Source organism: Poromitra crassiceps (genome assembly GCF_964638095.1).
Source record: "Poromitra crassiceps genome assembly, chromosome: 19".
NCBI classification, from domain to species: domain Eukaryota; kingdom Metazoa; phylum Chordata; class Actinopteri; order Beryciformes; family Melamphaidae; genus Poromitra; species Poromitra crassiceps.
The window spans coordinates 9,267,816-9,295,682 of record NC_139646.1 but is presented as its reverse complement, the minus strand read 5'-3'; the positions used below and the strand labels follow the sequence as shown (position 1 = coordinate 9,295,682).

At 41.8% G+C, this 27,867-nt stretch overlaps 3 protein-coding genes across 10 annotated transcripts in view; 1 reads left to right on the top strand and 2 right to left on the bottom strand.

The window, feature by feature from the left end:
* The window catches only part of pcm1 (pericentriolar material 1), a 28,922-nt gene extending 22,641 nt beyond the window's left edge, over positions 1-6,281 (top strand). For 5 of the 8 annotated variants that reach the window (XM_083656262.1, XM_083656261.1, XM_083656267.1 and 2 more), the window contains exons 28-40: positions 205-331; positions 1,598-1,765; positions 1,958-2,055; positions 2,556-2,690; positions 2,811-3,014; positions 3,162-3,221; positions 3,311-3,482; positions 3,638-3,846; positions 3,933-3,996; positions 4,129-4,331; positions 4,496-4,588; positions 4,762-4,885; positions 5,091-6,281. In XM_083656262.1, the coding sequence (XP_083512388.1) occupies positions 205-331; positions 1,598-1,765; positions 1,958-2,055; positions 2,556-2,690; positions 2,811-3,014; positions 3,162-3,221; positions 3,311-3,482; positions 3,638-3,846; positions 3,933-3,996; positions 4,129-4,331; positions 4,496-4,588; positions 4,762-4,885; positions 5,091-5,116 (1,683 nt within the window). In that variant the 3' untranslated portion in view covers positions 5,117-6,281. The remainder of the gene's footprint in view (positions 1-204; positions 332-1,597; positions 1,766-1,957; positions 2,056-2,555; positions 2,691-2,810; positions 3,015-3,161; positions 3,222-3,310; positions 3,483-3,637; positions 3,847-3,932; positions 3,997-4,128; positions 4,332-4,495; positions 4,589-4,761; positions 4,886-5,090) is intronic. The other 3 variants (XM_083656263.1, XM_083656268.1, XM_083656264.1) reach the window with 3 other exon arrangements.
* Positions 6,282-6,693: 412 nt separating this feature from the next.
* On the bottom strand, positions 6,694-12,889 carry asah1b (N-acylsphingosine amidohydrolase (acid ceramidase) 1b). The gene is made up of 14 exons (XM_083655498.1): positions 12,761-12,889; positions 12,600-12,646; positions 11,464-11,554; positions 11,289-11,375; positions 11,069-11,147; positions 10,391-10,465; positions 10,247-10,292; positions 10,005-10,149; positions 9,131-9,185; positions 8,946-9,027; positions 8,516-8,647; positions 7,737-7,860; positions 7,513-7,569; positions 6,694-7,412 (listed from the first exon to the last, which is right to left on the bottom strand). The coding sequence occupies exons 1-14, from the start codon at positions 12,827-12,829 to the stop codon at positions 7,323-7,325; spliced, it is 1,179 nt and encodes a 392-aa protein (XP_083511624.1). The 5' UTR covers positions 12,830-12,889; the 3' UTR covers positions 6,694-7,322.
* An 809-nt stretch (positions 12,890-13,698) lies between these two features.
* Positions 13,699-27,867, bottom strand: part of frg1 (FSHD region gene 1) — a 14,797-nt gene continuing 628 nt past the window's right edge. Inside the window, exons 2-9 of the mRNA XM_083655711.1 lie at positions 25,617-25,684; positions 24,096-24,218; positions 20,966-21,023; positions 20,504-20,618; positions 18,034-18,138; positions 17,711-17,802; positions 15,095-15,205; positions 13,699-13,850 (exon numbers count right to left, since the gene is read on the bottom strand). Coding sequence (XP_083511837.1) covers positions 13,814-13,850; positions 15,095-15,205; positions 17,711-17,802; positions 18,034-18,138; positions 20,504-20,618; positions 20,966-21,023; positions 24,096-24,218; positions 25,617-25,684 — 709 coding nt within the window. The 3' untranslated portion in view covers positions 13,699-13,813. The remainder of the gene's footprint in view (positions 13,851-15,094; positions 15,206-17,710; positions 17,803-18,033; positions 18,139-20,503; positions 20,619-20,965; positions 21,024-24,095; positions 24,219-25,616; positions 25,685-27,867) is intronic.

The window sequence follows — 27,867 nt, the reverse complement described above, 5'->3', positions numbered from 1 at the left end:
GGCCACCATTGCTTTTGTCTCTTATTGTACATACCAGTAATTTATCCTGCCTTTAGGAATTCTTCGGGGGAGGATCTGTGATGAATCATCCTGAACACTGGGTTTAGGAATTGTAGGATGTATGTTTTGTGTGTGTGTGTGTGTGTGTGTGTGTGTGTGTGTGTGTGCGTGCGACTCACCACACAATGCTCACCTGTTTTTTAGGAGGTGTTGGAGAATAATTTGAGGCTGAAGCAGGACACTATGAAGAAGAGGGATGATGTAGAATCAGCGGATGACAGCGTCATGTCAACCTCCTCCAACCTGGAGGCTTTTGCTAGCGATGACCTGGGTATATTTCCACGTACATTCTAGTAGATGTGGGAAAAATGGGCTGAAGCTTGCAAAAACTGCATACCTGTCTGAACCTTTTCTCACATCCCAGCATTCAATTGATGTGCTTTGCTTCATGTCCTTTTACGTATAGCAAATATATATATATTTTTTTTACAGCAGGACCAATCAGGGTGTGCCATGCTACTAGAATATATGACTATGGGACTATGGGAGCAAGACCACATATAGCCTTAAAATAATGTTACTTTTCGGGACATTGTTAGTGTGATAGAGTTGTCTCAGATGTGGGTACCTTCAGTGAAATAGATTAGGAGTGAAGCCTGGCTTGCACTGTTTGATCCTGTTGTGGAAACCTGGCATTAAAGACGAGCTGAACCCAAAAACGATTTTATTTTTATTTTAGTTCAAATACTTGGGTATTCAGTGCACCGATATAATAATGTATGCAAAGAAAAATCACAAAAATCAAATTTCTTTAGTTTTCCCACACTTTTTCTACATCAAAAGTTCATTTTTCAAGATTTCATTCATAACAGTAATGTACAGTTTGCTGACATCACATAGTACTATCAAATTTCTACCCCATTTCAACCAATCATATCATGACATGGCAGCTGTCAATCAATCTCCATTTCAGGAGAATTTTCTCCTCGAAATGAAGGAGAAAATGGCACCTAGTGTCTGTAACCTGGCAGAATTTCTAGCCCATAAACGAATTAATAATTTGGCCAATTGTATGTAACATACAAAATAAAGCAAACAGTATTGTCTAAGAATGCAAAAAAAAGTAACTGGCTCGTTAAACTCGCATTCCAGAATAACGTTAACATAAGGGGTCGCCCCTCGGAGATTCCAGGCGGACAGGCAGCACTCATGCATCGGATTGTCCGCTCCACATGGAAGCAGCTGCCTGCCTGGTACTCTCACTCTGCGGATCCGTAGCGCCGCAACATGCTGAATCCCACTCTATTTGGGGGCAGAACACGCCAGGATTGGTCAACGCCAAATCAAGTCCCCAGAATTGTCAAATCAAATAATCGACATGCTTATGACCCGCCTCTCAACCCTCTGTCATCTCAGACAAGATTTGTTTTCAGTCTGAAACATCTCCGACCCACACGCCACTTGGGTTCCGTTCTGTCTTTAATATCAATGCACTCTTTTCTCCTCTCCTCTCCTACCTTATTGATTATGATCTTTTATATCCCATTTCTGCCTCTCTTTCACTCCCCCTGTTCTTTTTTCTGTGCTGCTTTGGTAGGCAACACGGTGATTCATTTAGACAAAGCTCTGGCCAGGATTAGGGAGTATGAGCGCATGAAGCTTAAAGCTGAGTTTAACCCCTGCAACGCCAACACTGCAGGTGCAAGTGGCGCTGAAGTCTCTAACGCTGAACATCCTTCTGCTAACGCTGCTGAACCAGTGGAAGGTACACTTATCACGTAACCCTTCCTGACTACACCATGTGTGCAAAGAATTGTAGCAACACGATCATTGCCCTCCACAGTGTCCTCTAATTTTGCAGGATTTGTTATGCATAAATTAATGTCCTTTGGAGTATATTGATTGCTGTCTTTTAAATTGATGAAATGAAAAGTTGTTTGTGTTTGTCTGGGGGCAGGAGGTGCATCTGCCGATCTGCGCTGCCCACAGATTGACACCCAGCAGTTGGATCGGCAGATCAAGGCCATCATGACAGAGGTCATTCCTTTCCTCAAGGTGGGATAATTAGTACAGAGAACATCAGGCTGTATATGGAGAGAGATTTGTGCCAGCAGAGATTGTGTTCAAATTGCATAGATTTTAATTTACCATGCTCATATTGAACTAGTGAGCTGAATTTTTTAAATAAATGTATTTGAAATTGAATGCAATAGCTTGAAATTGCATGATATTATTGAATTTGACAAATTTGAAATCAAATTCAGTTTTCTAAATTTGATATTGAGCTTTTTTTTCAAGGGATGTTTGTTCCCTCAGTGTTGACTGGAAGGCGGCTGCCTCCCTCAAGGTTGAGAAAACTCCTATCTGTACATTTCAAATACAATCTGTTGGGACTAATCTTTTTCCATACACGTCAATACTGTTAGAATTATTACAATATTATTACTGTTGAATACTACATCACTGTGAATGTGAACCATCTTAAGATTCAGTCATCAAAGAAAGAGAGGAACTTGTATAATTACTCTGTGTTGTTCCATCTCACCTGGTGTTAGGATAACATGGATGAGGTATGTTCTTACGAGCTGCTGGCATGTGTGCGGCGCATGGTCCTTACTCTCACCCACCAGAGTGACGAGAGCAAGGAGTTTGTCCGCTTTTTCCATAAACAGCTGGGAGGCATACTGCAGGTAGGACCTCTGCCACTGCTGGGTTCCACATACACAGAATATATGGATTTAAACACATCAAATACAATTAACAATGGCCCTTCTGACATCTCTCTTTCTTGCTTATTTTATTTTACGCAGGATTCTCTGACTAAATTTGTGGGCCGTAGCCTGGAGGACTGTGGAGAGGACCTTCTAGTGGAGACCTCAGAGATCCTCTTCAATGAACTGGCCTTCTTTAGGCTTATGCAGGACTTGGACAACAACAGCAGCGCGGCCATGGTAGCCAAGCACAAGAACAGGAAGAGGTCAGAGCAGCCCAGTAGTGCCAAGCACAGACCTGAGGTTAGTGTTTTTCATCCCCCCCTCTTGTGTTTACTTGTAATCTAATAAAACTATGGATACTAATTTAATTAACACTGTAGTACAGAAATTGGTTTGGCTCGGCTTAATTGGAATATATAGATTTTTTTAATCTATGTCTCCCATTAGGAAAATAAAACAGCAGAGGGTGATAAATCATTTTCTCCAGCATACCTGGATGAAGACAAGGTAAGTCATTTTGATGTTGATATTGAAAGGACCAATGCCACTGGCTACGTTAGTAATCAGCATCAAAATGGCGTCTCTCTCTCTTCCAGGACCAAGACGAGACTGAGCAGGATGATGCTTGTTGGAGAAAATTCAACAATGTTGATACTGTACTCCAGGAGCCGTACCTGCAGACTGAGCGGAAGACCAGCGGGGGTAGTGAAGCCTCAGGGGTTGAGGAAGATGAGGAAGAAGATGGCCAGGGAATGCCTCTTTCCATCAGTGGGTGAAATTGTGAAGTTCTTGTTAAAATTCCTACACTTGCAAAAAAATGAAAATAATACCATTGCCTGTCTAAATTTAATGTTTTAAACATGATTGTATTACACGTATCACACATGCCTCTTATTCTTGTGTGTTGTCTGTGTTTGTTGCAGGTCTCTCCAAAGCAGAGACCCAGGCGCTGACAAACTATGGCAGTGGGGAGGATGAGAACGAGGAGGAGGAGATGGAGGAGTTTGAAGCGGGGCCTGTGGATGTGCAGACCTCCCTGCAGGCTAGTGCTGATGTGCAGACCTCCCTGCAGGCTAGTGCTGATGTGCAGACCTCCCTGCAGGCTAGTGCTGATGGAGTGGTGGAGCAGCAGGTCAGGATATTTTCCCAACCAACCATGGCTTACATTAATTGGCACTGCTTTCTTTGTCTGATCTGTGTAATTGCATCGTGTTTCAGGGAGCATCACTCAGTGGAAGCCCGGGGACAAACATTGAACAGACCTGTTCAGAGAATAATGAGGGTGAGTGCTTTATGTTATGCTCAGAATGGACTTGCCAAGCAGTCAAATGTTTGACAGTGTTTTGTTGGATGACCCCTCTGATAGTCAATTAACCTCCGTCCTGTTGCCAATCCCCACCTCTTGCCTGTGTAGTAGAGGCCAACAGGTCAGAGTGTAAACCCCTCCAGATTGTGGATTCTGCATTCGATGGACGCGCCACGGCGGAGTGCCAGGGTCTCGAGGAGGCCGCTGCCTCACAAGTAAACACTGCAGACTCCCATGCTCAGGACGTCTCCAAGGATTCAACCACCATCAGTAGTCCTGACACCGACTCGCCCATCATGATCAATGTAGATGTAAGACCAAAACCCACCATCAGAATGTACTACATTGGTGCTTTTACTTTCATGTGGAATTAAAACACCATTATGTAGAAACAGATTGCAGAATGGCTTCTAGTTGTACTGTTGCATACATACATACTGCATTCATTGATAGATATTAACTGTCACTGACACAGGAGATGGGCTCCGGTAGCACCAGCCAGAAGTCTGATGAGGAAGACTTTGTCAAGGTGGAGAAGATGCCAATGCAGCTTACAGTCATGTGTGAGGTAACAATTCGCCACTCTTAAAAATAAAAAAAGCCTCTAATATATTTATAGTTGTGCTATTTTGTCAGATTGAAAAGCCTGAGCCTTCAAAAACAAATTACAAGGAAAATGAGGTTTCATCGGTGTAAAGATGTATTTATCCGATGGATATACTGTGTATCCTGTAACATCAGGAGGCGCTTCAGAAGAGGATTGTGGAGGAGCAGCAGAACAACAACCTGTCTGTGGAGATGTTCAGTGGGAATGCTGCATCACTGACTGGGCTAGTGGGGAACGCACAGGCCCTCAAAGAACCAGGTATGAATTATAAACCTTGCAAACTATAGCCCCAGGCCACCTGTACAAATCAATCAATCTCTATTTGCCCAGGCACCCTCTAAAGTCCTCCTTTGTTGTTTGTGTGTCTGTGCAAGTACAGTATGAGCAGCTTCTGTGTCTGTACAAAATAATAGCCATAGCCTTTGCAGTAATTGTCTTTCTCTCTTTCTTTCTTTCTTTACAGAAGCTGTTGGTGCCCAAAGTGTATAAAGAATTATAGCAATGTCTGAATAGCATTGGTTGTAGCAACATTGCGCTTGCACCCTAAACCTGTTCTGGTTGTATGAGCATTTGTTCCTAAACCTGTTCTGGATGTATGATCGGTCAGTTATTCATCTTTAATCTGCAAGTATAGAGCTGAACAGTCACGTGACATCTCCTGCCCTGGAAGAGAGTTCCCCATTCGTTTTCTCCATAGACATTTTGAAAAATCCTTATATAACGAGTTTTAAGGCTGGAACCAAGCCAACCAGCGACCTACTGAATCATGAGTGATCATAAAACATTTAACTTAGAGCCAAAATAACACCCCCACCCCCCCCCCCCCCCGCCTTAATTTTTGTCCAAGTGAAATGTTTTATGATCACTCATGATTCAGTAGGTCGCTGGTTGGCTTGGTTCCAGCCTTAAAACTCGTTATCTAAAGATTTTTCTAAATGTCTATGGAGAAAATGAATGGGGAACTCTCTTCCAGGGCAGGAGACGTCACGTGACTGTTCAGCTCTATTGAGGAGCAAATCACTCATCATATAGGTCACAGGTTGGCAGTGACATTAACACACAACAGATATAAAGCTAAAGCTGTATGCATAATCAACACTTCATAAATGTTATTCCTGAACATGTTAAGTGATTTGTTGCTGATTTGTGGGTGGGGGCTATCTCTATGCTGCTGAGTACTAATTTCTAAGCCTCTGTTTGATTCTTTATAGTATTTCGAACTTGTTGACAACCGCCTTAGTCCCCTTGTTCTTGGTTTTGGGATCAGTTTGAAATGAGTTGTCATTATAAATGTTTTATTTTTGTTGTCTTGGCCTGGCCTTACAGTTCTACAGCTTTTGTGTTTTCTCTGCACTTGACCCCTAAGGCCTAATTATAACTGTTACAGAAATGACAATAGAACAGAGAAGTGCAGCAGCAGCTGTAGCCTGGCTGCTTTCTCCTCATTGTTTCTTTTGCTTGAACACTTTTTCTTGTATCGGAGCTCAGTGCTCAAACTTAATTAACTTTTTTTATTACATGTTACAAATCCCTCCTCAGATGCATCATCTTTATATACCGGTACATCTATTTTGTTGTGCTAATGGGTTAGCCATTATTTCCATGTAATAAAAATGTTGACTACTGTTATGTTTTAAATAAAAGGATAAGACATTTTGAAACTCGTGTCATGTTTGGTAAAGAATTAGTACAAAGTGTTGTCATGATGTTACTGAAGCTAATGCTGTTGAGATTCTGAATGTGTTACTTCAGAGAATTGGCTATTTTACAGTATGCTGTACCCAAATATGCTACACCAGGGTTTCCCAAACTTTGCCATGGCAAGGCCCCGTTCCGTTGTTCCAGATTATTACCCACACCAGGGGGAAATGACAATGAATGTGATGACGTTTTAACTGGCAGGCAATTAGACAGATGGGCATGGCAAATATTTTTATGTGGAAGGAAAGTATTCAATTATATTTAATACTACACTAAATAGAATTATAAAATATAAAAAAATTATATTCCTTATTATACCGTAGCATTAAGAAATGAAATTTCAGAAATACTGGGAGAATCACAAGTTGGGGAAACCTCTTTATTAATAATTAAAACAAATGGAAAGTGGTCAACTACAGTACAAAATACATTTGTTAGAAGCATTGAGTGAAATAGCTATTCGGCAATGTGACTGTTGCTCCACAGCAGTTCCTGACCTTTTTGGCTCACAAACTCGTCTCCATATTAAAAGGTTTGTATTCCTTGAATCATCACACACCAGAATTCATCTAGCAGGCAGCTCTCATCTCATCAGCCTTTTAGAGGTCACTAAGCCCATGTTGAGAACTGTTGAGAACCACTGATATGCTCTCCCATATTGTACAAAACACCAGTGATACAAGACTTCCAAGTTTGTTTCACTCATACTCCTTTCCAACACAAAAAGACAGGAAAGAAATCATACAGTACTTAATCTATCCGACATGTAGGATTTAATATTCCTAACATCAATTCAGTATTCCTGCATTGCTTGAAAAGTACAAATCTCAGAGCTATGTCAGAGTTGAGGCAAACTTTGGTTCAGATGATTATTTGCTGTGTAAACGCTTGAAATAAGGAACAGCTTCAACTTTTGTCCCACGATCAGTTGAAGTTGTCCCCATCATGTGCAATTAAGCATTTAAAAACGGATCTGGGTTCAGTGCTTGGACGGTCACCAGGGCATGCAGGGGTTTGGGCAGTCACGGATGTACGACTCCAGGGTGCCCTTGGTCACTGACATCAGTGTTGTGTATGTGGTCAGCTGCAATAAGCAAAGTGAGGAGGAGAAAATAAAGGCCACTTCAATTTGTCTGTTCTTGTGAAGCTGGCTCAAATACCGCAAATATTATTAAAAGGCTTACCTTGTTTAACACTGGTTTAGTTGACAGCATATCGTACATTGTCTTCGGTGAGATGTTCTGCAAAAGAAATGGCAGATCAAAAGTCTTGCTAGTCTGGTATAACGCAGGAATGTAACTGGCATAAAATACCTTTTGATCACATCTAATAAATGTTGATATCCTCTCATCAAAGACAAAGTGTGTCCACTTGTGGACAGGGAGCAGAGGTCAGCAGTCCTCCTCACCTGCTGTGTGGTTTGGTTCATACACTTCATGGCGGGGATTCTGCGATCATCCAGGAACAGCGGCTCCTTCCAGTGGTCGTAGTTCGTCTCCAGGACATACCACCGGCCGAGCTTCAGGTCAATCCTGAAGAATGAGACAAGACAAGACCTCAATATGAAACATGCTACACAAAGCCAACTGACCTGTGGAATATAAGGAGTTCAGGTGATGCGAGGAACACCAAAGCTCTCAGTTGCTATTTTAGTTAAGTGATATATTGGGTATTTCATGAGATAAGTGCCATCCTAATGAATAAAGCTGGGTCAGTGTGGGACATCTACAGCCGTTGGCACACAGTCCTCAAACTATTAAAGTCATTACTCTCAATTTAATTTGACTCTCAAGCCAGTTTAATAGGTCATAATATAAAGCCTTGCTGTGGGCTGTCCATTCTGTTAAAAATAATTATATCCCATGGTTCTACACTAACCCCTTTGTTTTATTATCCTAACGGACACAAGAATTTCATTCTAGCACCTAGAAAAACTAAACGACAAACTCACTCTTCAATATTAAATAAAGGTTAAATGGGGGGGAAAGAAAAAGAAAAAGATGGTTAGGAGGTGATCAAGATATTACACATGAGATGCTCTCTAAATAATAGGAAGCAGACTACAACGCTACTCACTCCCTACTACTCTACTCCCTACTACAACGCTACTCACTCCCTACTACTCTACTCCCTACTACAACGCTACTCACTCCCTACTACTCTACTCCCTACTACAACGCTACTCACTCCCAGATGTCCAGACTGAGCTGACGGGACCTGGTGATGACGCAGCCCTGCCCCGTCTGGTTTCCTCCCAGGATGAAGTAGGCTGGAGCGAGCAGCGTGGTCTGCGCCAGGCGAGTTTTGGCATCCTCATAGCTAGAGATGATGAGAGAGAACAGATACATTATTGGGACAGTCAAATACTGTTGTCCAACCCGACCAAACCCCCCACTGCCATTTATTTCTTAGAATTCTGAAGAATAAAATGCTCTAGTAAAAAAATAAAAAAAATAAAAAATAAAATCCATATCTTGCATAGATATCACTTCTTCACACTCCTCAATGGGGTCAGTATCCCTCATGCTGCACTTCCAAGTTTATGCTGTCATTTAACAGTGCGAGCATGTGCTTTAGTGCTCCCAAAGTATAATATTATGAAATATTGAACACATGCCTCGTAGCATTCTCCAGGACAGAGCGAGTGAGGAAGCTCATCCACATCCCATCTCTCTGCCCAAGGATCCACTCCAGGATTCCTGCATTAGGAGAAAGCGGATAAGATGATTACACAGTCATGAAACACTCCTCTTACCTACAATGCCTGTAGAAACAGTCCAACAAGAGCGGATAAACACTCACCAATGTATCCTCCATCAAGGCTGAAGCGCTCATTCATAGACAGTGTGAATGTGTGCTACAAAACAAGAAAAAACAAATTTAAACCAGTTAGTTTGTAACAATCTTCAATTGTATTCCATGTCGATGTAGGGCAAAATAGGATAACGCCATGGGTGCATCCCCGGTGCACTGAATAAGGCCTGGTTTTGAAAAGCGTTGACCGCAAAATTAATGGCCGTTGGGAAGATCGCTTTAGGCTGGTATTTAAGGCCGAAACGCCCATTCTGGCCTATTCTGGTACTGCGCCACACCTCTTCAGCGTAAAGCGCATTTCGGGGCGTAAAAACATGACGCACCTAAACGCTGCTCAGTTGAATCTAGTAGCCTACATCACTTTACTAGCTAGGAGATTGATATTATCCAAATGGAAAGATGCTTCCCCTCCCACTTTTGCACGTTGGATTAAGGAGGTTATGCAGTCATTAAAACTAGAAAAAGTCAGATATACCTTGAGAGGATCAGTATCCAAATTCTACTCAACATGGAGGTAATTTCTTGACTTTGTAGAGGCTTTAGATGCCCAGCTGTTTTGAAAAGCGTTGACCGCAAAATTAATGGCCGTTGGGAAGATCACTTTAGGCTGGTATTTAAGGCCGAAACGCCTATTCTGGCCTATTGTGGCACTGCGCCACGCCTCTTCAGCGTAAAGCGCATTTATCGGGGCGTAAAAACATGACGGTATCTTCCCGACAGCCCAAACTGACGCGGGACGATAGCGGTAGGCAGGCGTATAGCGTGTTTTTTGCGTTTAAGGCCAGTTTAGCGCCTACGGCCACTTTAAGGCCAGTGGCAAAATAGAGTCCATAGTCTTCATTTTATATAACATGTTACTTACAGGCTTGATGCCGGTCAGCATGCCAACATATCCGGCAAAGTTGGTGGACTTGAAGACAGTCTGATTATTTCTCTGGAAGTCGATGTTGACTAATAGAGGCTTCAGCTTCTCACTAATGATCCATGACCTGTTCTTCGTGTCCCAGCTGCAAAGAGGACAAGTGTTTTTCTCCCAGGTCTGAGTCAACAAACACGATCACGCCAAGCTTAAAAATGCCTCTCTCAACTTAATGACATTCTTACCCCAAAAACAACCCGAAATCCAGATTTCTACCATGGATTAGGTTGCCTGCAAGAGTCCAAAGGCTTGTCAGTACTGATAACAGAAATGGGTTTGAAAACAATTAATTGACTGATACTCGCCAATAACAGAGCCTGACCACCCACCATTAGAGTCCTCTGCTACAACTGAGGTGCAGACAGTGAACACCTCATAGAAGATGTTGAACAAGGCGACTTCGCCTAGATTGCAAAAATGAAGAGAAGAGTAAAGACAAAGTAAATAATAAGGGCGGATATCAATGGGTCAGTTTTAGGGACAGTCACTGAATGGAGGCTAAAGGCCTAAACATGGTCATCCGTCAGAGCCTCGCCCCGCCCTCCCCGTAGGACGGCGGGTGGAGCGCCGTCCTACGGGGAGGGGGCCCCGTCGGCTGACGGGGGCTGCTCGAAAATGTGACTTCACGGCGACGATACGTGCGTGACGTCAGCTGCAGGAGAGTTGTGATTGGCCGTTGCCCTGGCTTATCGTCGTAAAGTCGCATTTCAAAGCATGATGTTAGATTATAACGAACTAGTTGTGTGGCTTAGCCTTCCCAAATGTTGAGGGTCGTTTTTTAGAATTTAATACATAGAATTGGGAACGTTACATTCAATTTCATTCAGACTGCCTGGCACACAATCTCCGCCATTTTCACACGGAGCTTCCACAGGAGGGAGGGAGGGAGGGCGTAGTGGCGTCCGAGCATGTAGGGCTAGCTGGCGCCGGCAGACGGCGAGACGGCTCCAATTCGAGGTGGACGGACGACCATGTTTAGGCCTTAAGGAGAATGTGTGTTTTCTTACCAAGAGGAACCCCTGAGACGGCTGCGATCCCTTTAATCTCATCACTGAATGGGTATGGGAGGGTGTCCACCATCAGAGGCTGCAGAGCACAAAATCATACTGTTAGCATGAATCAAAGAACAGACTGCTGTCATAAACCCTTCAGGAAAATAAAATAGTCTATTTTAAGGAAAGGGTATTCAGTGAAGAAGACAGTGAGAGAAATGACACAACCACTCACCAAGGCAATGTCAACCATCTCTGTCAGCTTCCCACTGGGCACAAAAGCATCAGCCAGGTCTTTGATGGCCTGAATCACGGTTGCCAGCTGAAGAGAACAGGTTGATTAGAAACTGATCATATTCCTGCAAGATTTTCAATATAAGCTTGTTGAAATCACATGGCCTTATTTTTACTTCAGTTTTTTTGTCAGTGATCAACGCCGACCATCTCTTGTAGGGGGGCAAGTCCAGGTTGACAGTGTACCACGGGACAGCTCCTTTGAACCTGATATAAAAAGAAAAAAGGGTGAGCATGAGGTGTAAAATACTGTATCTAGTACACAGATGACAATTTTGCATGTCTGCACGCCTGGTTAATGAACGTTTTTGAAACCAAACGTTTTTGCGCAACTGGGTGTTGCACAAAGTTGTGTTTAGTAATCCTTCATCTGTTCTCATTCCAGTCTCACTTCAACTTAGTCGAAACAAACATGTTGGAGCAATTCATTTGCAATTACTTGCACCTTGAGTCACAAACCTAAAACCTTTGAAATGAATGCAAATACTGCATACAATATACATTATTTTATTTTTGTTAACCCCATTAATTTTTATTTTTACAAATAATGCACAGCCAGCAACGACTTGGGGTATCTGGGCTTTTTTCACCTGTGCAGTACATCAAGTTGGGCAGCTTTAAAATGGAAATGACTGTGGAACCAGACGACCAACAATGTGCTGATGGTATGCTGCTCTTGGGTATATAATTAGCAGTTGAGTGCATTTTTTTTAGGGAACAGAAAGCAGGGGAGACGTGTCCACAAGTAATGGTAAAAGTGATGCACACAAGCGATGACCAGTTGGGCTACTGACTGCCTTTCCGAAGCCCTGCCACTCCGAACGTTAACTTCCATTATTCGGACTGGCGGTCGTTCACCTTAGAAGCCGCAATGCCGACCTTAGGTTTAGGCGTGGGGGTGGGAGAGGTTAGGTTTTGGGTTAGGGTCTGGGGGAGCTTAGGTTTAGGCATGGGGGGAGGTTAGGTTTGGCGTGAAAAACGGGGAATATAGAACCCGGGGAACATAGACATGATCCCTTTCTGAGTGCCGATATTTCGGAGTGGCAGAACGTCGGAGTGGCAGCACGTCGGAGTGGCAGCATGTAACCGACAAGTTGGTGCTTATGAGGAGCACTTGAAGCAAACAGGACTCCCAATCAGTATTGTTGACAAACCAAGATGTTACAAAACACAGAGAAATGTTTAAACTGACTTGGCCACAGCAGAGGTTTCTAAGTTGTAACAATGTTTATAATAATAGGTAGATACTTACGTGGGGCCCTTTGGGGGATACATGGCTGTTCGACAATCTTCAGTATACTGGAAAGCAAACATCAACAGTAGAACATTTAATTTGATTTCTTAGTCAACGTCAAACTAGAGAACACAGTGTAATTTTAGAGTAAACGTTAGCTAAACCATCAACTCGCTTACCGGCGGTATAAACTGTGTAGATGTGACCGAAAATAAAGCCACTAAAAAGAGAAAAACAGAGCGACCCATATCTGTAACCTATTAAACCGACTACTGTTGTGTTTCTAGCCTTGCTACGCCCGAGGTTTTGCTGTTTGAAACCAGGAAGTGACTTTTGTTGACCTCGTGACAGTGGGCTGCTATCATATTTGTGCAAGGGGTTACAGCACATAAAGGTCACAAGCACATAAAGCATAATCTGAACAAACGACAATCAAAGCACATTTATTTATAATAAATGTAGATTTAATTCTAATAAATGTAAGGAAATATATGTCTCTGTAGTAGAGAAGCAAGAGTCATGTCAAAGAAAAGTGGTGTGGGAATGATTTCAAACACCCCCATAGTGATCCCGGACAGTGGTCGGGTCCAGAATGAAGCGAGCGTAACAGCGTGTGACAAATATAAAAGATGCGTGTGACCATGAATTGCAATTCTTTCCCCGTGATCGTGCAATCAGCGATGCGATGGAGGGTAAATGCACTTGAACTCAGATTACCCAGGTTTTTCATTTGCGGGAAACAATCTAACATTCGTCTTTATTCCATAAAGTAATGGAACACACGTCTCATAAAGTAGCATCAAACTGAACTGGCCTAATTAATTTTCGGTCTGCTGGTTTTCTATCCTACTAGTTAATTGCATTCTGGCGTCCCAGGTGTAAATTAGTCCCCGATTAGATGGCTATAATGACTCCACTATGCTCATGATCCAATGAATTGTTTTTCTCAGCCTTAGCTGAACAGTTGCTCTACAGAAAAATGCGATGGTTAATTATCACATAATAGGTCAATGGGCAAAATCTCCACCTGTTTCCACTCACCAAGGTCACCTTTGTGAGATGAGTGCAACTGACCTAAACAACAAAACATATATTGTATAGAAAGTAAACCAACAAAGCTTTTCACATCATATTTATTCACAATATAAAAACACAAGAGTACATCAAATGTTCCAACAGACAAATCTACTTAAACAATATTTTTTATGAAATAATAATCTACAGTTGAATCTTCACTTGCAGTATCTGTCAGCTTTCATTTTGCTTCTCCTGTGGAAAAGAAAAATAGACATGTCAATGTCATATACATGATAAAACGATATAAGGGCAAGAGCTTTTTCAGTTTAATTGGTAATCCAACTACAATGGCTGTTAAAAAAAACATGCATTTTTATGCAGAGTCGTTGTCTGGAATGTATGTAAAGTGCTCTATTCTATTCTATTCCATTCTATTTGTGTAGAAAGTGCATTTATGTGAAGGTAAACGATTCCAAGAACAGAAAGTTTGCCTTCTCACATTTGATTTAGAGAAAGATTTATTTATTTTCTAAATTTGTTACTTTTTTTGGTAGGACATCTTATATTGGATCTCTTCAGAACACTTTTGGTAGGTACTAACAACTGCATACCAGGATCACCCCATATGCCGTTTTGGAGATGCTCTGACGCGGTCGTCTAGCCACCACAATTTGGCCCTTGTCAAAGTCACTCAGATCGTTACGCTGCTTCCAACATCAACTTCAAGAACTGACTGTTCACTTGCTGCCTATATCGCACAGGTGTTGTTGTAATGAGATGATCACTGTCATTCACTCCCCCTGTCTGTGGTTTTCATATTGTGGCTGGTGTATACTACTCAGAATAAAGAAGCGCATTGTGGAATATCTATAAAAGTCACTTAGAGATGGCTTTTGAATTCATTTTGTGCCATTTCAAAGAAAAGAAAAATCATCCGTCCATTACTGCACATAAAAACACATAAAAGGTATGTTTATTGCACTTCATCTGCTGATTTTATTATAGGAGTCAATGAAGAGATTTGGCCAATGAAAAAAGAAAAGTGCACCCTCTGTACTTTAACATGTCATGGGACGAGGTGGACGATTTACTCTTTGACTTTGAATACTGAGGAACTGAACTCCAATCAATGCTGTCCTTTCATGGGCCACACATTTCCCTCTGTGCTTCAGTATTCTGCGCTGCATTTACAGTCCCATTGAAACGGATGAAAGGAACCTGACACCAAATACAGCAAGAACGACAGGATAAGAACCATGCTTAAAGGAAACCACTCTTCAAAAACCTTAAACTACAAGTGACAGAAGTCTTCAATAGCATGTGATACAAACCATTTTTCTGCTTCAACGGTGAGCGAACACTTAGGGGGGGGAAATTAATTTGAATTCTACACTTCCATATATACATTTTCTTTGAGTGAATGGAATGCTTAACAGAGTAAAAAAGAAACAGGTTAAGTGTGTGACCATCAAAGTCCACTGAACATATTTCCACACCTGTCCAGCAAACTCTCATGAAACTTCCCGTCGACTCTGGCTCTCTTCAGTGTGGAGCTGTCGCCCTCGTTCACCCGCAGCCGCCGGTCCTGGAAGCTCTGGAACTTCTTCCTGCAAGTCGCAGAGCGATGATGGGTTACACAAAGGTACCACAAAGGATAACAACCCCCCCTCCCAAAATCATATCGTGATGATATGAAGACATTTTAATATCGTCATGACGCACATTTCTGCTGTCTAAATTGATGACGACAAGCACATTTGACTTAAAATCTCTCAGAAAATAAAGTATGGTAGGGATATTATTTGAATATTTCTGTTTTGTTTGACATCACACCTAACATTACCATTCAGTTCAATGAGATGAACACATTATCCTGATTATTTAACATTATTCTGGATACATGAACCATATTGTGATATTGGATATCAAGAAAAAGCCTTATGATTATCGTGATATTGATTTCAACCATATGGCCCGGCCCTATCTATCTCCATGTTTGAGCATTGACACTGTGGGTGCCAGCTGCTAAATGTACAAGATCAGGAATACAGATTAAATCAAGTCATCAAAACATGTTCACTTATTTCAATGTAAACAATCTTAAATGCTGCAAATATCAAGCAAGGTGGCTTATTGGACACTTTTCCGATATAGGTTCACTAACGGAGGATAGTGTGTCAGTGGTTTATGATTCCCGTGCAGCACTCCATTCTGAAACCCATTTGAGATGCTAAGCACTACATCAAGACACAAGCTCAAGGGCAGCCGTTATCATCACGTCACCATGATGAGTCCATTTCCCCAGCGTTCTTCTGAAAAAATGAATGGAGTGGGAGCAAAAACCAAGGCACACCAAGCAGAAAAACGCTTCAGACATATTGCCTGGGACTTAATAGGCCACAGATGGGCCATAAAAAACACTCACAGCGTAGGAAACTTAAATGCGGCATTGCTTGATTTCCCATCTCACCCCAACAGCAGACCATCAATTGCATCTTTAAGGCAATGGATTGATGAGGCGGAGGCCACTGGGCGTGATCGCACATCCAGGGAAGTGATTTAGTTGTCAAAATCTTGCCGGTGTCGATCAAAGGATTGTCAGTCTAATGGGAAGGAAGTCACTATCTAAAAAGGTCAGCCTGCACCAAGCGCTTTCAGAATAAAGTGCTTCACCACCTATTTCAGAGGAGGCTACAAGGTGCACTGGCTGCACTAGAGAACGTCAAACTAGAGGGGGGTGAAATGCTAGTATGTTTATTGGGAGAGGGGGGTGAAATGCTAGTATGTTTATTAGGAGAGAGGGGTGAGCAAAAGGATTTTCATGTTATTGTTGAGATCTTTGTGCATTTCACTGATTAATGAAGAAGTCACATCTAAAGCTTGAAACAAGACCAACAATGCTCAAAATCTGTGATTTTATCAAGAGACAAACACTACAGCTGCTCTGCTGGCAATGAATGATAAACAATATTTTTGGAAACTTTCAAAGTACCTATGATTTTATTTTTTCTAAATGATAAAATTGCAGTGTACCAGGTGAAAAAGAAAACAATGTTTTCTTTTTTCTACTTTAAAATTACCCTTGGTATGGATAAGTAAATTTTAAGATGCAGTAACCATTTTAATTAAGCTCATTTGGCTCTAAAACATTTAAATTTTAAATACATTTCCAGAGAGCACAGTAAAAACCAATAAAAACCCCTCATTCAATAGAATACCGCAGGGATGATGTATTTTTTAGGCTTAACCAGAAATCACCATCATGTGGTACGTGGAAACGGGGAAACGGCTATGGGATTTTAGAATGGGGATTTCGACTAAATGCACAAAATAAGGTCTGTGACAAGAGTTTATGGGAGTGGTAATTTGTGTTCAGCAGGATAATCTTCACAAATGAGGACCACTTTTATGACTACTCTATGGGCTATTCTTATGAAGATGCTATAAATAAATGACATCTTATCTTACGTGTGAGATTAATATATCACCGTTTGCTGTGTTAACATTGTTATCCCCATTAACAAGGTACCAGACACTGTTTGCTACCAATAGTAGCTCCAGTGATCTGCTTCATGCTGAAGTCAAAGACTTCCAAATGGCTTTGCTTTTAGACCACAAAGCCCCATTTGATTTCTGTAGAGATATTTTTTGACATCTCCCCAAATTAGCTGGGTTAGTTTCTTGGCACATCAACAAAACAGTCGTCACATCAGGGAGAACGGGCTGCATTGTTCAATAATACAGGCTGTCACAAGGAAGCTAGGACCTGTCACCATGTTGTAAATGTGTGGACTATTGTCTGTATTGGAGACTGGAAACTAATTAATAGTTTCCAGTTGGAGAACACAAGAAAACTCATTTACAGCAGCAGTAGCCACCTGCTCGCAGCGTCTCATTTGGGCTTCCAATAGGCTCTTAATTTAGACATCAAATCCAGCTCAAAAGCCGTTATGGAAGCGAGCACAGAATATCATTAGACATTTAATTGGAAAAGGATATTTAGAGAGTCTTCGCCATGGTTTTATTCTGGTTGTTCTCGATTGGACTACTGGTGTATTAAGCCAGCAGTATCTTTATAAAGGCGGGTGGTTTCAACAGTGAAAGTTACGCACACATAATTGATCTCACAGGTCTTCACATTGCCCCTGTCCTCCTCTGCGATGTCATCTTTCCGCTTGACCTCTCTTTCCGCACACGATCTGATCTGTTCATCATCCAGAGGAAAAAAACGGAGAGAGAGAGAGCAAGAGAGAAAAATGTTGTGCATTAAATAACAATGCCTTGAACCCCCCTGAAGTGAGCTCAGAAACATGTTGTTTTTGTTCACTCCCTCTCAGCAGTCAGCTCCCCGCAGAGAGCGCGTGCCTAATATATAATAATATAATATGTGAGGATTAAGATGCAACCTTGTGGCTGAAAACTATTTACACGTCACCTTCAGCATCTCGCCCTCCCCTGCTGTCTTGCTCTTGGCCTCGATGTCCCCGCTGTCACTGTAGGAGATGAAACAGCTATTTGCTGCCATGAGAGCCATTTTGCCCTGAAGCAGTACAGAGAGAAAGAGGGGAGGAGGAGAGAGTAGATAAGGTGCAATTGTGGTGGGATTAGTTGTTCAGTTCTGACAGGTACTAAAGTTCCTCTGATATTTGATGTAAAAGTGTCTCAAGGTCGGGCCGGGCATTTTGTGTTTGCATGTTCAACAAAGCATCAAGCCAAGTGGTGTGTTGCAGTGATAAGGAAGAGCCATTGTGTATAATGAATTAGTTGTTCATGACTGCAGCAAAGTATTTTTCCTCACAGGCTACATTCTAATCAGCTAGCAAAGGGTAGGGGAGAACAGGACAAAATGAGCCACTTTTTTTACATTTTGTGCTACTATGTCAAAAATAATGTGTTCATTTCAAACAATAATTGCTACTATGAATATTTAAGGTTGTTGTGCAGCCTTGAAAATGAAAGCATTTTCTGCAGCTAATAGCGTTTTAGAAGTATAGATGATTAAAGAAATTGGTATTTTGGCACAACAGAGTAGAGCTAAACTGTGCATGAGGACAGGGCATGTGGGGTCCTATGGGGTAAAATGTGCTACTCCTCCATACCTTAGTAACAAAATGTAGTGGAGCTGCTCAGTGGCCAGCAGATCAGACTGTGGTTGTACTGGTCAGCTAAGGCTTCCAGGTATGAATGTGTGTGTGAATGTGAACAGGGAGTATTGCTCTCAGTGAGACTCCCCTGAATAAATAATGGTTAAAAAAAATAAAAATGTACTATTCTGCACAGGGTCATCCCTCTATCACATTCTAACAAAATAACTTTAGTTTACTTCAATGTACCATGTGACACACACACACACACACACACACACACACACACACACACACACAAAGTCCCAGTGATGATGTCATCAGTGATGTCAGAGGCATTGTGACATCATCATACACACGTGTGTGTGCACACTCAGGCACTACAGATGTAAATTAGCTTGAAGCTATAATCTGGTGCAAGGCATCTCTTTGTTCTGTACTGAATGATTAATGTACATGCACACTGTCCCTGCCAAATAAACCGAATAAAATAAATAAATAAAAAATAAACACACACACACACACACACACACACACACACACACACACACACACACACAAGAGACAGACACACACTAAGTCATCAGTGATATCACTGATGATGTCATCAGTGATGATGTCATCAGTGATGTAATCAGTCTGAGTTAAAAAAATTAATAAAAAAAATCTACTACAACAATTCTACGTGGACAGCTCTTTAGCAACCTTTGCACAGTTGGTTTTGATATGACTGTTTTTTGTTGGTACCGTTGTAAAAGCAAAATAGTTCCATATTTTGCTCCAGGCACCAGGTTCGTCGGCCAGTTCAGGTGGACTGTCTGGGACTGAGTTCAAGACGTGGTGGTGGACGCTGTAGCCAATAGCCATGTTTTCAGAGATGTAACTTGTATGACGCTGTAGCCATGTCTTCAGAGATCTAACTTGGTTGACGCTGTAGCCATGTCTTCAGAGATCTAACTTGTTTGACGCTGTAGCCATGTCTTCAGAGATCTAACTTGTTTGACGCTGTAGCCATGTTTTCATAGATCTAACTTGTTTGACGCTGTAGCCATGTCTTCAGAGATCTAACTTGTTTGACGCTGTAGCCATGTTTTCATAGATCTAACTTGTTTGACGCTGTAGCCATGTCTTCAGAGATGTAACTTGTTTGACGCTGTAGCCATGTTTTCATAGATCTAACTTGGTTGACGCTGTAGCCATGTCTTCAGATATCTAACTTGGTTGAATGTTGTGCTGATGGCTGATGTCATGTCTGTTCCAATCCACCCCCTCCTCCTTCTCTTAACTATCCCAATCCTCCTGCCCTCTGCATGCGACCGCCCAATGGAGGTGATGGTAAATGGAACTCCAGCTTGCCAGACACATTTACTGAAAGTATTGAGAACTTATAAGATTCTATATTGAATTCATTTCAGAACATTATTGAAGTAATATGAGAATTTCTTTATCGTAACACTACTCTGTATGGTATGATTCAAAAAGCTTCCATTTGCATCACTTGTATCAAAGGGTGCTATTGGTCCAAATCTTCCACACTTACATGTCGATGCAGGGTGTACCATGATTGTTTTATCAAGCCCCTTAGAAAGATTCTCCTCCACAGGTATTTCAGAAGGCAGCATCAGCAACAGATCAGTGTGTCTGGGAGGTACTCAGCAGGTATCATTCAAAGCCTTGCTCATTAGACACTTTAACTGGGCGGTTGCTTGCGGGGAAATAAATGATCCCATGTCCTATAGCTGAAGGACGGTCTCCCCCTACCTATTACCTGCTGCCCAATAAGGTTGATTAACGGATTCAAACTTAGAGGGATTAACTCACTTCCTGGAAAACTGGTTCCCATTGTTCCCTGGCACCGATGGCATCGGAGCGACCCACCACCAAACCATCCGAGTTGATACCCAAGTACTTTCCATATCCAGACTTCAAGGCTACCCTGTGAAAGAAAGAAAGAAAGAAAGAAAGAAAGAAAGAAAGAAAGAAAGAAAGAAAGAAAGAAAGAAAGAAAGAAAGAGTTCAGCTGATATTCTGCAGTAGAGCATACATTTGGACAAGAACAGTGGCAGCTAGATTTGCTTTTCACTATATCAAAAAAAGAGGTGATATTATTTTATGGTTTGGGGGGAAACAGTGTTGCACATTCAGACATAAGTGATCAAGATCACTTCATATAAAATAAAGACCTCTGATATTTGTGGAAAGTATTGCAGAAAGGGGCATTAAATCAGTTGGTGAGAGATCATCTGTGCAAGCCTCAGGTGGTTTTCCTGCACACTCACTCACCTGGAGTCTGACAGCTTGATGGCAGTGAATTGCTCCGGAGGGTCTGGCCCTTCATCATCTGAAATATATCAAACACAATGCTTTACGCTTAATATTATTGTTGATATGAATTGATTCAATTGTTGTATGTAATTCTGGAAACTTTGGAAGAATAGAACTTTTGGGCCAAAAGAGATCCTAGTAAAAAGACACAAATCAGATATTTCAATCAGACCAGGCTGAATAGGTTCATGATGAGGCACAGCTGGCTTTTCATTCCCTCTTCACTGTTTTCAGATTTGTTTTAATGAAGGACCTGATGAACTGTGATAAAAACCTAACTATCTTTCCAGACAAAATGTAGAAAGCCGGCTGCCAGCTGACATAGAACCCTCTGTGATGCAAGATCGTGCAGGCCTAAACCACATTCTGCTCACTGACCTTTCAATCTTGACAGAACAAAATCTACACAAATGGAATCAATTGGTAGTTAATGCATTATGTGTCATTATGAATCAAGAATATGTGCATAATTTTCTCTCACAGCAAGTTGATCCTTGAGACACGGCTTCAATGTTTAATACTTATGCATTCTTGTAATTAATAATAACAACCCTCAGGCCACGCACGCAGTGCTGTGCTGATACCAGTCCACTCCACCGGCAGCGCTGTGCCATTTCAAATCATACGATCCGGAAGGAGCTGTTGTGTTGCGCCTCCGAATGCTTTATTTTAAAACCAAGGCTGATTTTGCATGACTGTGCCGGTGTGCCCCGTCACTGACTGCCTCCTTTTCCTGATCATTGCAATAAAGCAAAGCTTGTGAATTTGCAGAGCGTCACACAGCTGAAAGCATCGCCTATTAGACATTAATGAGGAAGACATGAATAAAGCAGGAGTGAATGTGGCATGCAATGTTTTCCCTTCCTTCTTTTTTCTGCTTTCTTTCGCTACCAAAACAGCTTTTTGGAATATTTTAGACTGTGACCCTGTGAGCTTGGTGGGAGCAAATCAGCATGTTCCCTCTGACCCAGAAGGTGAATCACCCCCCCCCCCCCCCCCCCCGTTTTCTAAGGGGCTATCATCCACTGTGTGATGCCTGCACTGGATATCATCCACTGTGTGATGCCTGTACTGGATATCCCGTCGAGGGGGAGGGGATCTCTAAACTCTCTGTCTAGAATGGAAAGCTCTTGTCCTCTTTCATCTCCTAGAAATGAGCTGATGTGCATGCAGAGGGTGAGGACTCACCCAGGGAATTGGGATGTTTCAATCTCCCAGCCATTTTCACTGGTTCTCATGAAACGTGGGCTGAATGAATTGTAAGCAGCACCTCTTTCCCGGGCAGACTATTCCAATGAGCATCACTCCCTCACTATTGCCTGAAGGCAGCAGTGAGTGAAAACTCCTACTTCCCCCCAACTCAACCCCTATTCAGCCTTTTCAGTCTGCTGTCTGGATTTACTGTGCTGAGACGCTGAAAGATTTTACCCCCCCCCCCCCCCCCCCCCCATGTCTGGAGTCTACAGCGAGTGCAATCTCCAAAATTAGTTTTAAGTTCATTCAAGTTTGTGCAACTACAGTCGAACTTCCCACCTCAACTTCAAATGTAGAAAGACGATGTAGTCGTGACAGAACAAATGCAAGGAAACATGGGTCTTCCAGACTCATTCCTGCAGTACTCTATGCAAGAAGACTGATAGATTTACATTTTCAGACTGGTATGGTGACTGAGCGTTTTTCTTTCATCTCCCCAATTAAACTGGTGCTAAAATGGCCTTCTACCTTACATCCATTAGGGTTTTCTACATGTTCCCTCTCATCTCTCAATGCAAGAAAACTAGATCCTGGAGATTTCTTCTATTATGTGTCGGAATCCATTAATTGTCTGAAACACACAAACTTTTGCTGACAGCATAAAGCTGAATCTGAAGTCTGAAAAGAGGAACAATACAAACAAAATACACATAATCACATTCCTTACCTAACTGAACAATGCATGTTCAATTCTGTGGTTTCAGAGATGCTATTTGAGTTATAGCACAATCAAATCTAAAGTGCAGGGAATACCAGGTGTACATGATACTATTTAAGACCCTTTAATTTCGTACTTTTCATCAATACTGGGGCGGTTAAAAAAAGTAATTATGTGGAAGGAAGTGTAAAATTAAAATTATGTTTTAAGCTTTAGAGTTGTTATGCTAACGTCTTAGGATCATAGTGCCCTCTACTCTTTTTTCCACGAGGTTAGTGCCGTACTGACAATTTACTCTATGAGAGATGAGTGCGTTTATGTTGCTTTTGGCATTCGAGCCAAGCCTTCCACATTCATACTCTGTACACTTCAATTGGGAAAGATGAAACCCTGAGAAATGGGAGTAACATGATCTACAGGAGGTGTTGTGCTTCACCTTGTGACCGCTGCTCCCTGACACCCATCCTGCAAAGAAATCCTGGGGGAAGCACTGGCCCAGACCATTCTTTCATACAGCATAGAACATAATATTACTTCAGATTTGAAACACGCTTTTATGTTAAGTCAGAGGTATCAACCTTTCATAATGCAAATGTTCTACAGCGCTGATAAGGAGGTTATCAAATGGAGCTTCTAACCCAAAGTAGAAATGCATGAAGGGGCGTGCGGGTAGTGTAGTGCTAGATTCCCTGCCTATCAACACGCGGGTCACAGGTTCGTATCCACGTGTTACCTCCGGCTTGCTCGGGCGTCCATACAGGCACAATTCGGTGTGCCTGAGGGCGGGAAGCCGGATTGGGGTTCATGTGTCCTGGTCGCTGCACTAGCGCCTCCTCTGGTCGGTCAGGGCGCCTGGTCGGGGTGGAAGGGAACTGGTGGGAATAACGTGATCCTCCCACGTACTATGTCCTGCCGGTGAAGCTCCCCGTCAGGTGAAAAGAAGCGGCTGGCAACTGCGCATGTGTCGGAGGAAGCATGGTGCTAGTATCGGCTCTCCCCAGATCGGCAGAGGGTGGAGCAGCGGCGGGGGCAGGCAATAGGGCAGCATGGGGATAAATTGGCCAATTATAATTGGGGAGAAAATGTGGGGAAAAAAATAGAAAAGCATGAAGGACATGATGATTCCTCCAAAATGAATCTGTAAAATTAAGCGTTGGCTCCAGTATGTCTCCTTACCATTGTGTGGTGCGCCAAGCGTGAAGAGCCCAGTATCCAGGGCATGGATGTACGAGTTGTTCTGCATCTCTACAGCAACGGTTCCACTGAGATCCCCAAAGCTACAGACACACCACCAACCACCTGGGGAGTAGAAAGGCCCAGTAAAACATGGCATCGCTCTTCAGTCCTGTATGTGGATGAAATCCTCTAGAACATTGAGGTACAATATGTAGTCTCATAATTTTAAGCACCAATGATGGAAAATAATCTCTCATCACCTTTCACATCCCACTGGATATCAACATATAGGTAAAGTCTGCATGTTATGTTGATGAATAATACAAAACAATCTTTATGCAGTTAAAGAATAAGGGGGGGGATAAAACTGGTGCATATGACCGTAACAGCATTAAACAAGCTAGTTGTACCAGTTCTTTAGAGGAGCAGTTCTAAAAGTGGGATCCGCCACACTAAAACATATTTACAGTTATCCGACTGCTTTCTGTAATAATTTCCAAGTAAAGGTTTGATTTACTACCAAAATCAACCAAATTTAGCCACCGCTTATGTTAAATTAATGAGTCAACTGCGCAATTACAACATGTTTCAAATGTTTTTGATGTACGGTGAGTGAGTTATTAAAAATAGGTAATTAAAATATATCAATAATTATCAATATCGACTGATATTAACTATTTTATATCGATAATTTGTTTAGGCTATATCGCATAGCCCTACTGCATCCACTGTCACATTAACATGTCTCAGTAGTGTGTGATCTCCGTTTGATCAAAGATGGAATCCAGATGTGAGAACACAAGCAGCACGACAACATCAGGCATTGATTGAGAATTTAGTTACCTCTGCTGAATAAAAAGTTGACAAATATTTTGCTTGTTAGTAGGAACTACTTACCTGGAGAAAGTGAAACATGCAGTTTTGCAGCTTTTTACACTCGTACTATTTCAACACACTCACAGCAGGGAGCTACAGTCAGTGTTAATGGGGTTATTAGAAGCCATTTTTAAGGGAGAGGAGAGTGTTTTTTGTGCCCTCCCCCCACCCAGAGTATCTAAGTCAGGGGTGGGCACTCCCCCCACCCAGAGTATCTAAGTCAGGGGTGGGCAAAAAAAAATTCCAGAGGGCCATACTGACATACATCAAATACGTGAAGGGCCACACATTGGAAATCATACCTGCCAACACCTGATTATCAGTCTCCCTATTTTCAACCCTCTCTCCCGTTGTGATTGGTACTTTCTCGTTAATCTCCCAATATAATAGTGATACAAATCCAATGGCTGTAGCAGATGAAATTTATTAACATAATTCTGCCTTTTATTGAGTTTTTGGGGGTTGTTTTGTTTTTCTTTGAGGACCTTGGGAGCCGGATTGAGATGGTCCAGGGGCCAGGTCCGGCCCGGGGGCCGCATTTTGCCCATGTGTGATCTCAGTGCTATCAGAAAAATAACTACTCAATAGATCAGGTTGACAGGATAAAACAAGGCAATTCCAAACTAAACATAAACACATACATACCTATAACATCAGGTTTGTCTTCATCCGCGTCGCTTTTCCTCTTCTTATCTTTATGTTTCTTCTTTTTCCTGTCAAAAGCCATATTAAACATTAACATTATGCCAAAAGTATCTCCACTCCACTACAGTAATTAGCTAGGCTACATTTGTAAATTTGTTTTAAAGTGAATATCATTTATTTCCCTTGGAAATGCAACGGAACATTGGATTTTGTAAAAGAAAAAAGAAAAAGAAAGAAGTTTCTAGTTAAGAATGATTTGACATAGAGGTGATAAGGGAAGTGGAGTGAATAAGTTAGCTACAGGGCTTTCACAAAGTCTTCAATCCCCTTTAATGTTTCTGCATTTTGTGCTGCTGCAGGCAGCATTAATTCAAAATGGATTAATTGGTCTCTCAGTCCAAAGTCCTTCTTGCCATTTTGCTCAGTTGAATTGGACACCTAGCTTTAGAGAGAGTACCTAGTTAGTTTCATGATTTTCTTCTTCTTCTTCCTCCTAATTATGGAGTCTACTGTGCTCTTGTGAAATCCCAACACTTTAGAAACTGCTTTACCCTTCCCCCAGACCATTCTGTCCCATGGTTGAGTTCCTGTGCTCTGAGGAGCCCTGTCATCTGTAGGACCTTAAAGAGACATTATGTGTTGCTTTCTAAATCATGTGAAATCAATTGAAATGGCTATAGGTGGACTCTAATCAAGTTGTAGAGATATAAGTAATGTAGATTAGATTACAATGTGGGTCAGGTTTTCCTGGAGTTTTTCCTTGTTCTCAGTGAGGGTCTAAGGTTGGGGAGTGTCATTTTCATAATGCAGGCATTGTGACGCCCTTTGAGACTGCAGCCATAGGGCTGCACAATTAATCGTATTTTCATCGTCATCGCAAAATGAACATGCACAATAAACACATCGCAAAGACTGCCTGAAACGCAATGAATAACAAAAGTGGTTTTATTTACATGCGTCATGCATTCCCACTCAGCATCTGATCATTTTGTCTTGTGTTGTAAATCCAGCGTACACCTTTCCCTTGCAACAGTGCGCTCCGCCCCCCTGCCAAAGCCCAAACACGCTGTGTGTAGTTTCAGCTAGAGTCAGTGTGAATTTAATTTCTCTATTCAGTGGGCATAGGCTATGTTTGGCATCTATGTTAGCATTATTAAAGCAGAAAGACATAGGAACTGTATAGCTAATATGCATACTTTAATATTTGTTTATTTATCGCAAGTCGTATCGTCATCGCTATATTGAACTATGTTATCGCACATCGCAGATTTTCCTCATATCGTGCAGGCCTAAGCCAGACTATATACAAGCTTGACTTTAACTCAATTTGCACAAAATGCAGAAAATGTTGAGCGTTGAATACTTTCTGAAGGCAATGTACAGTGTTTTAGAGCTTCTACATGTTATGGTATCATCTGATACCTTGTATTCCCTCAGCCAAGGAAGTTGTTTTTGGTGCCGTTTGTTTGTCTGTCTAGCAGGATTATAAAAAAAATACTGGGCCGATTTCCATGAAACTTTGTGGAAGGCTGTAGCATGGGCCATGGGTCAAGGAAGAACCCATTACATTTTGGAGTGGACGGGACTGGAATCACGAAAGTATCCGAGTGAGTGCCCTTCTAGTTCTTCAAGGGTTCGGTATCAAAATGATCATGACACTTCCTCAACCCCAATTACTTTGCCTCTTACCATTAGCAAACACCTTGATACCTGTTTGGTGTGTGAGGTCATGGCTGCTGGCGTGAAAAATGAAAATAAAAATAATAACTGAACTTTTTGACTGATGTCCAGGTTGTGCAGCGAAGCTTGTTTGCATCCATCACTTACTCCTTATTGGTTCGGTTCTTTATCAAAACTCTTATCTTATTGGTTCTTTTTCATTAGCAAATAATTGCTTTTTAAAAATAAATTCAGAATGTTATTAGAATGTATTTTATATTTTAAATATAACTTTTTTTTCTAGAGCAGCAACAGTAATGTAATGTAACGTAATGCCCACACAGTGTACAGGCAGCAGGCTGCAGCTGAGAGTCTAGCGGTAGGGTTCCAGTCGTAGACTAACTTTTCCACTGGTGCAACCAACTTTTTCAGTTTGTCGCACAGCAGCACATGATTTGCTTACAAAGTTTTTGTTTTTTAAGAGTGGGGGTGGGGATATACTTGTATTGTCTTCTTATATTGTCAATATATAGGCTAATAAAGGATCCCATTTCCTGGATGGCTGGAGAATTATGTACTCCATTGGCTGCCA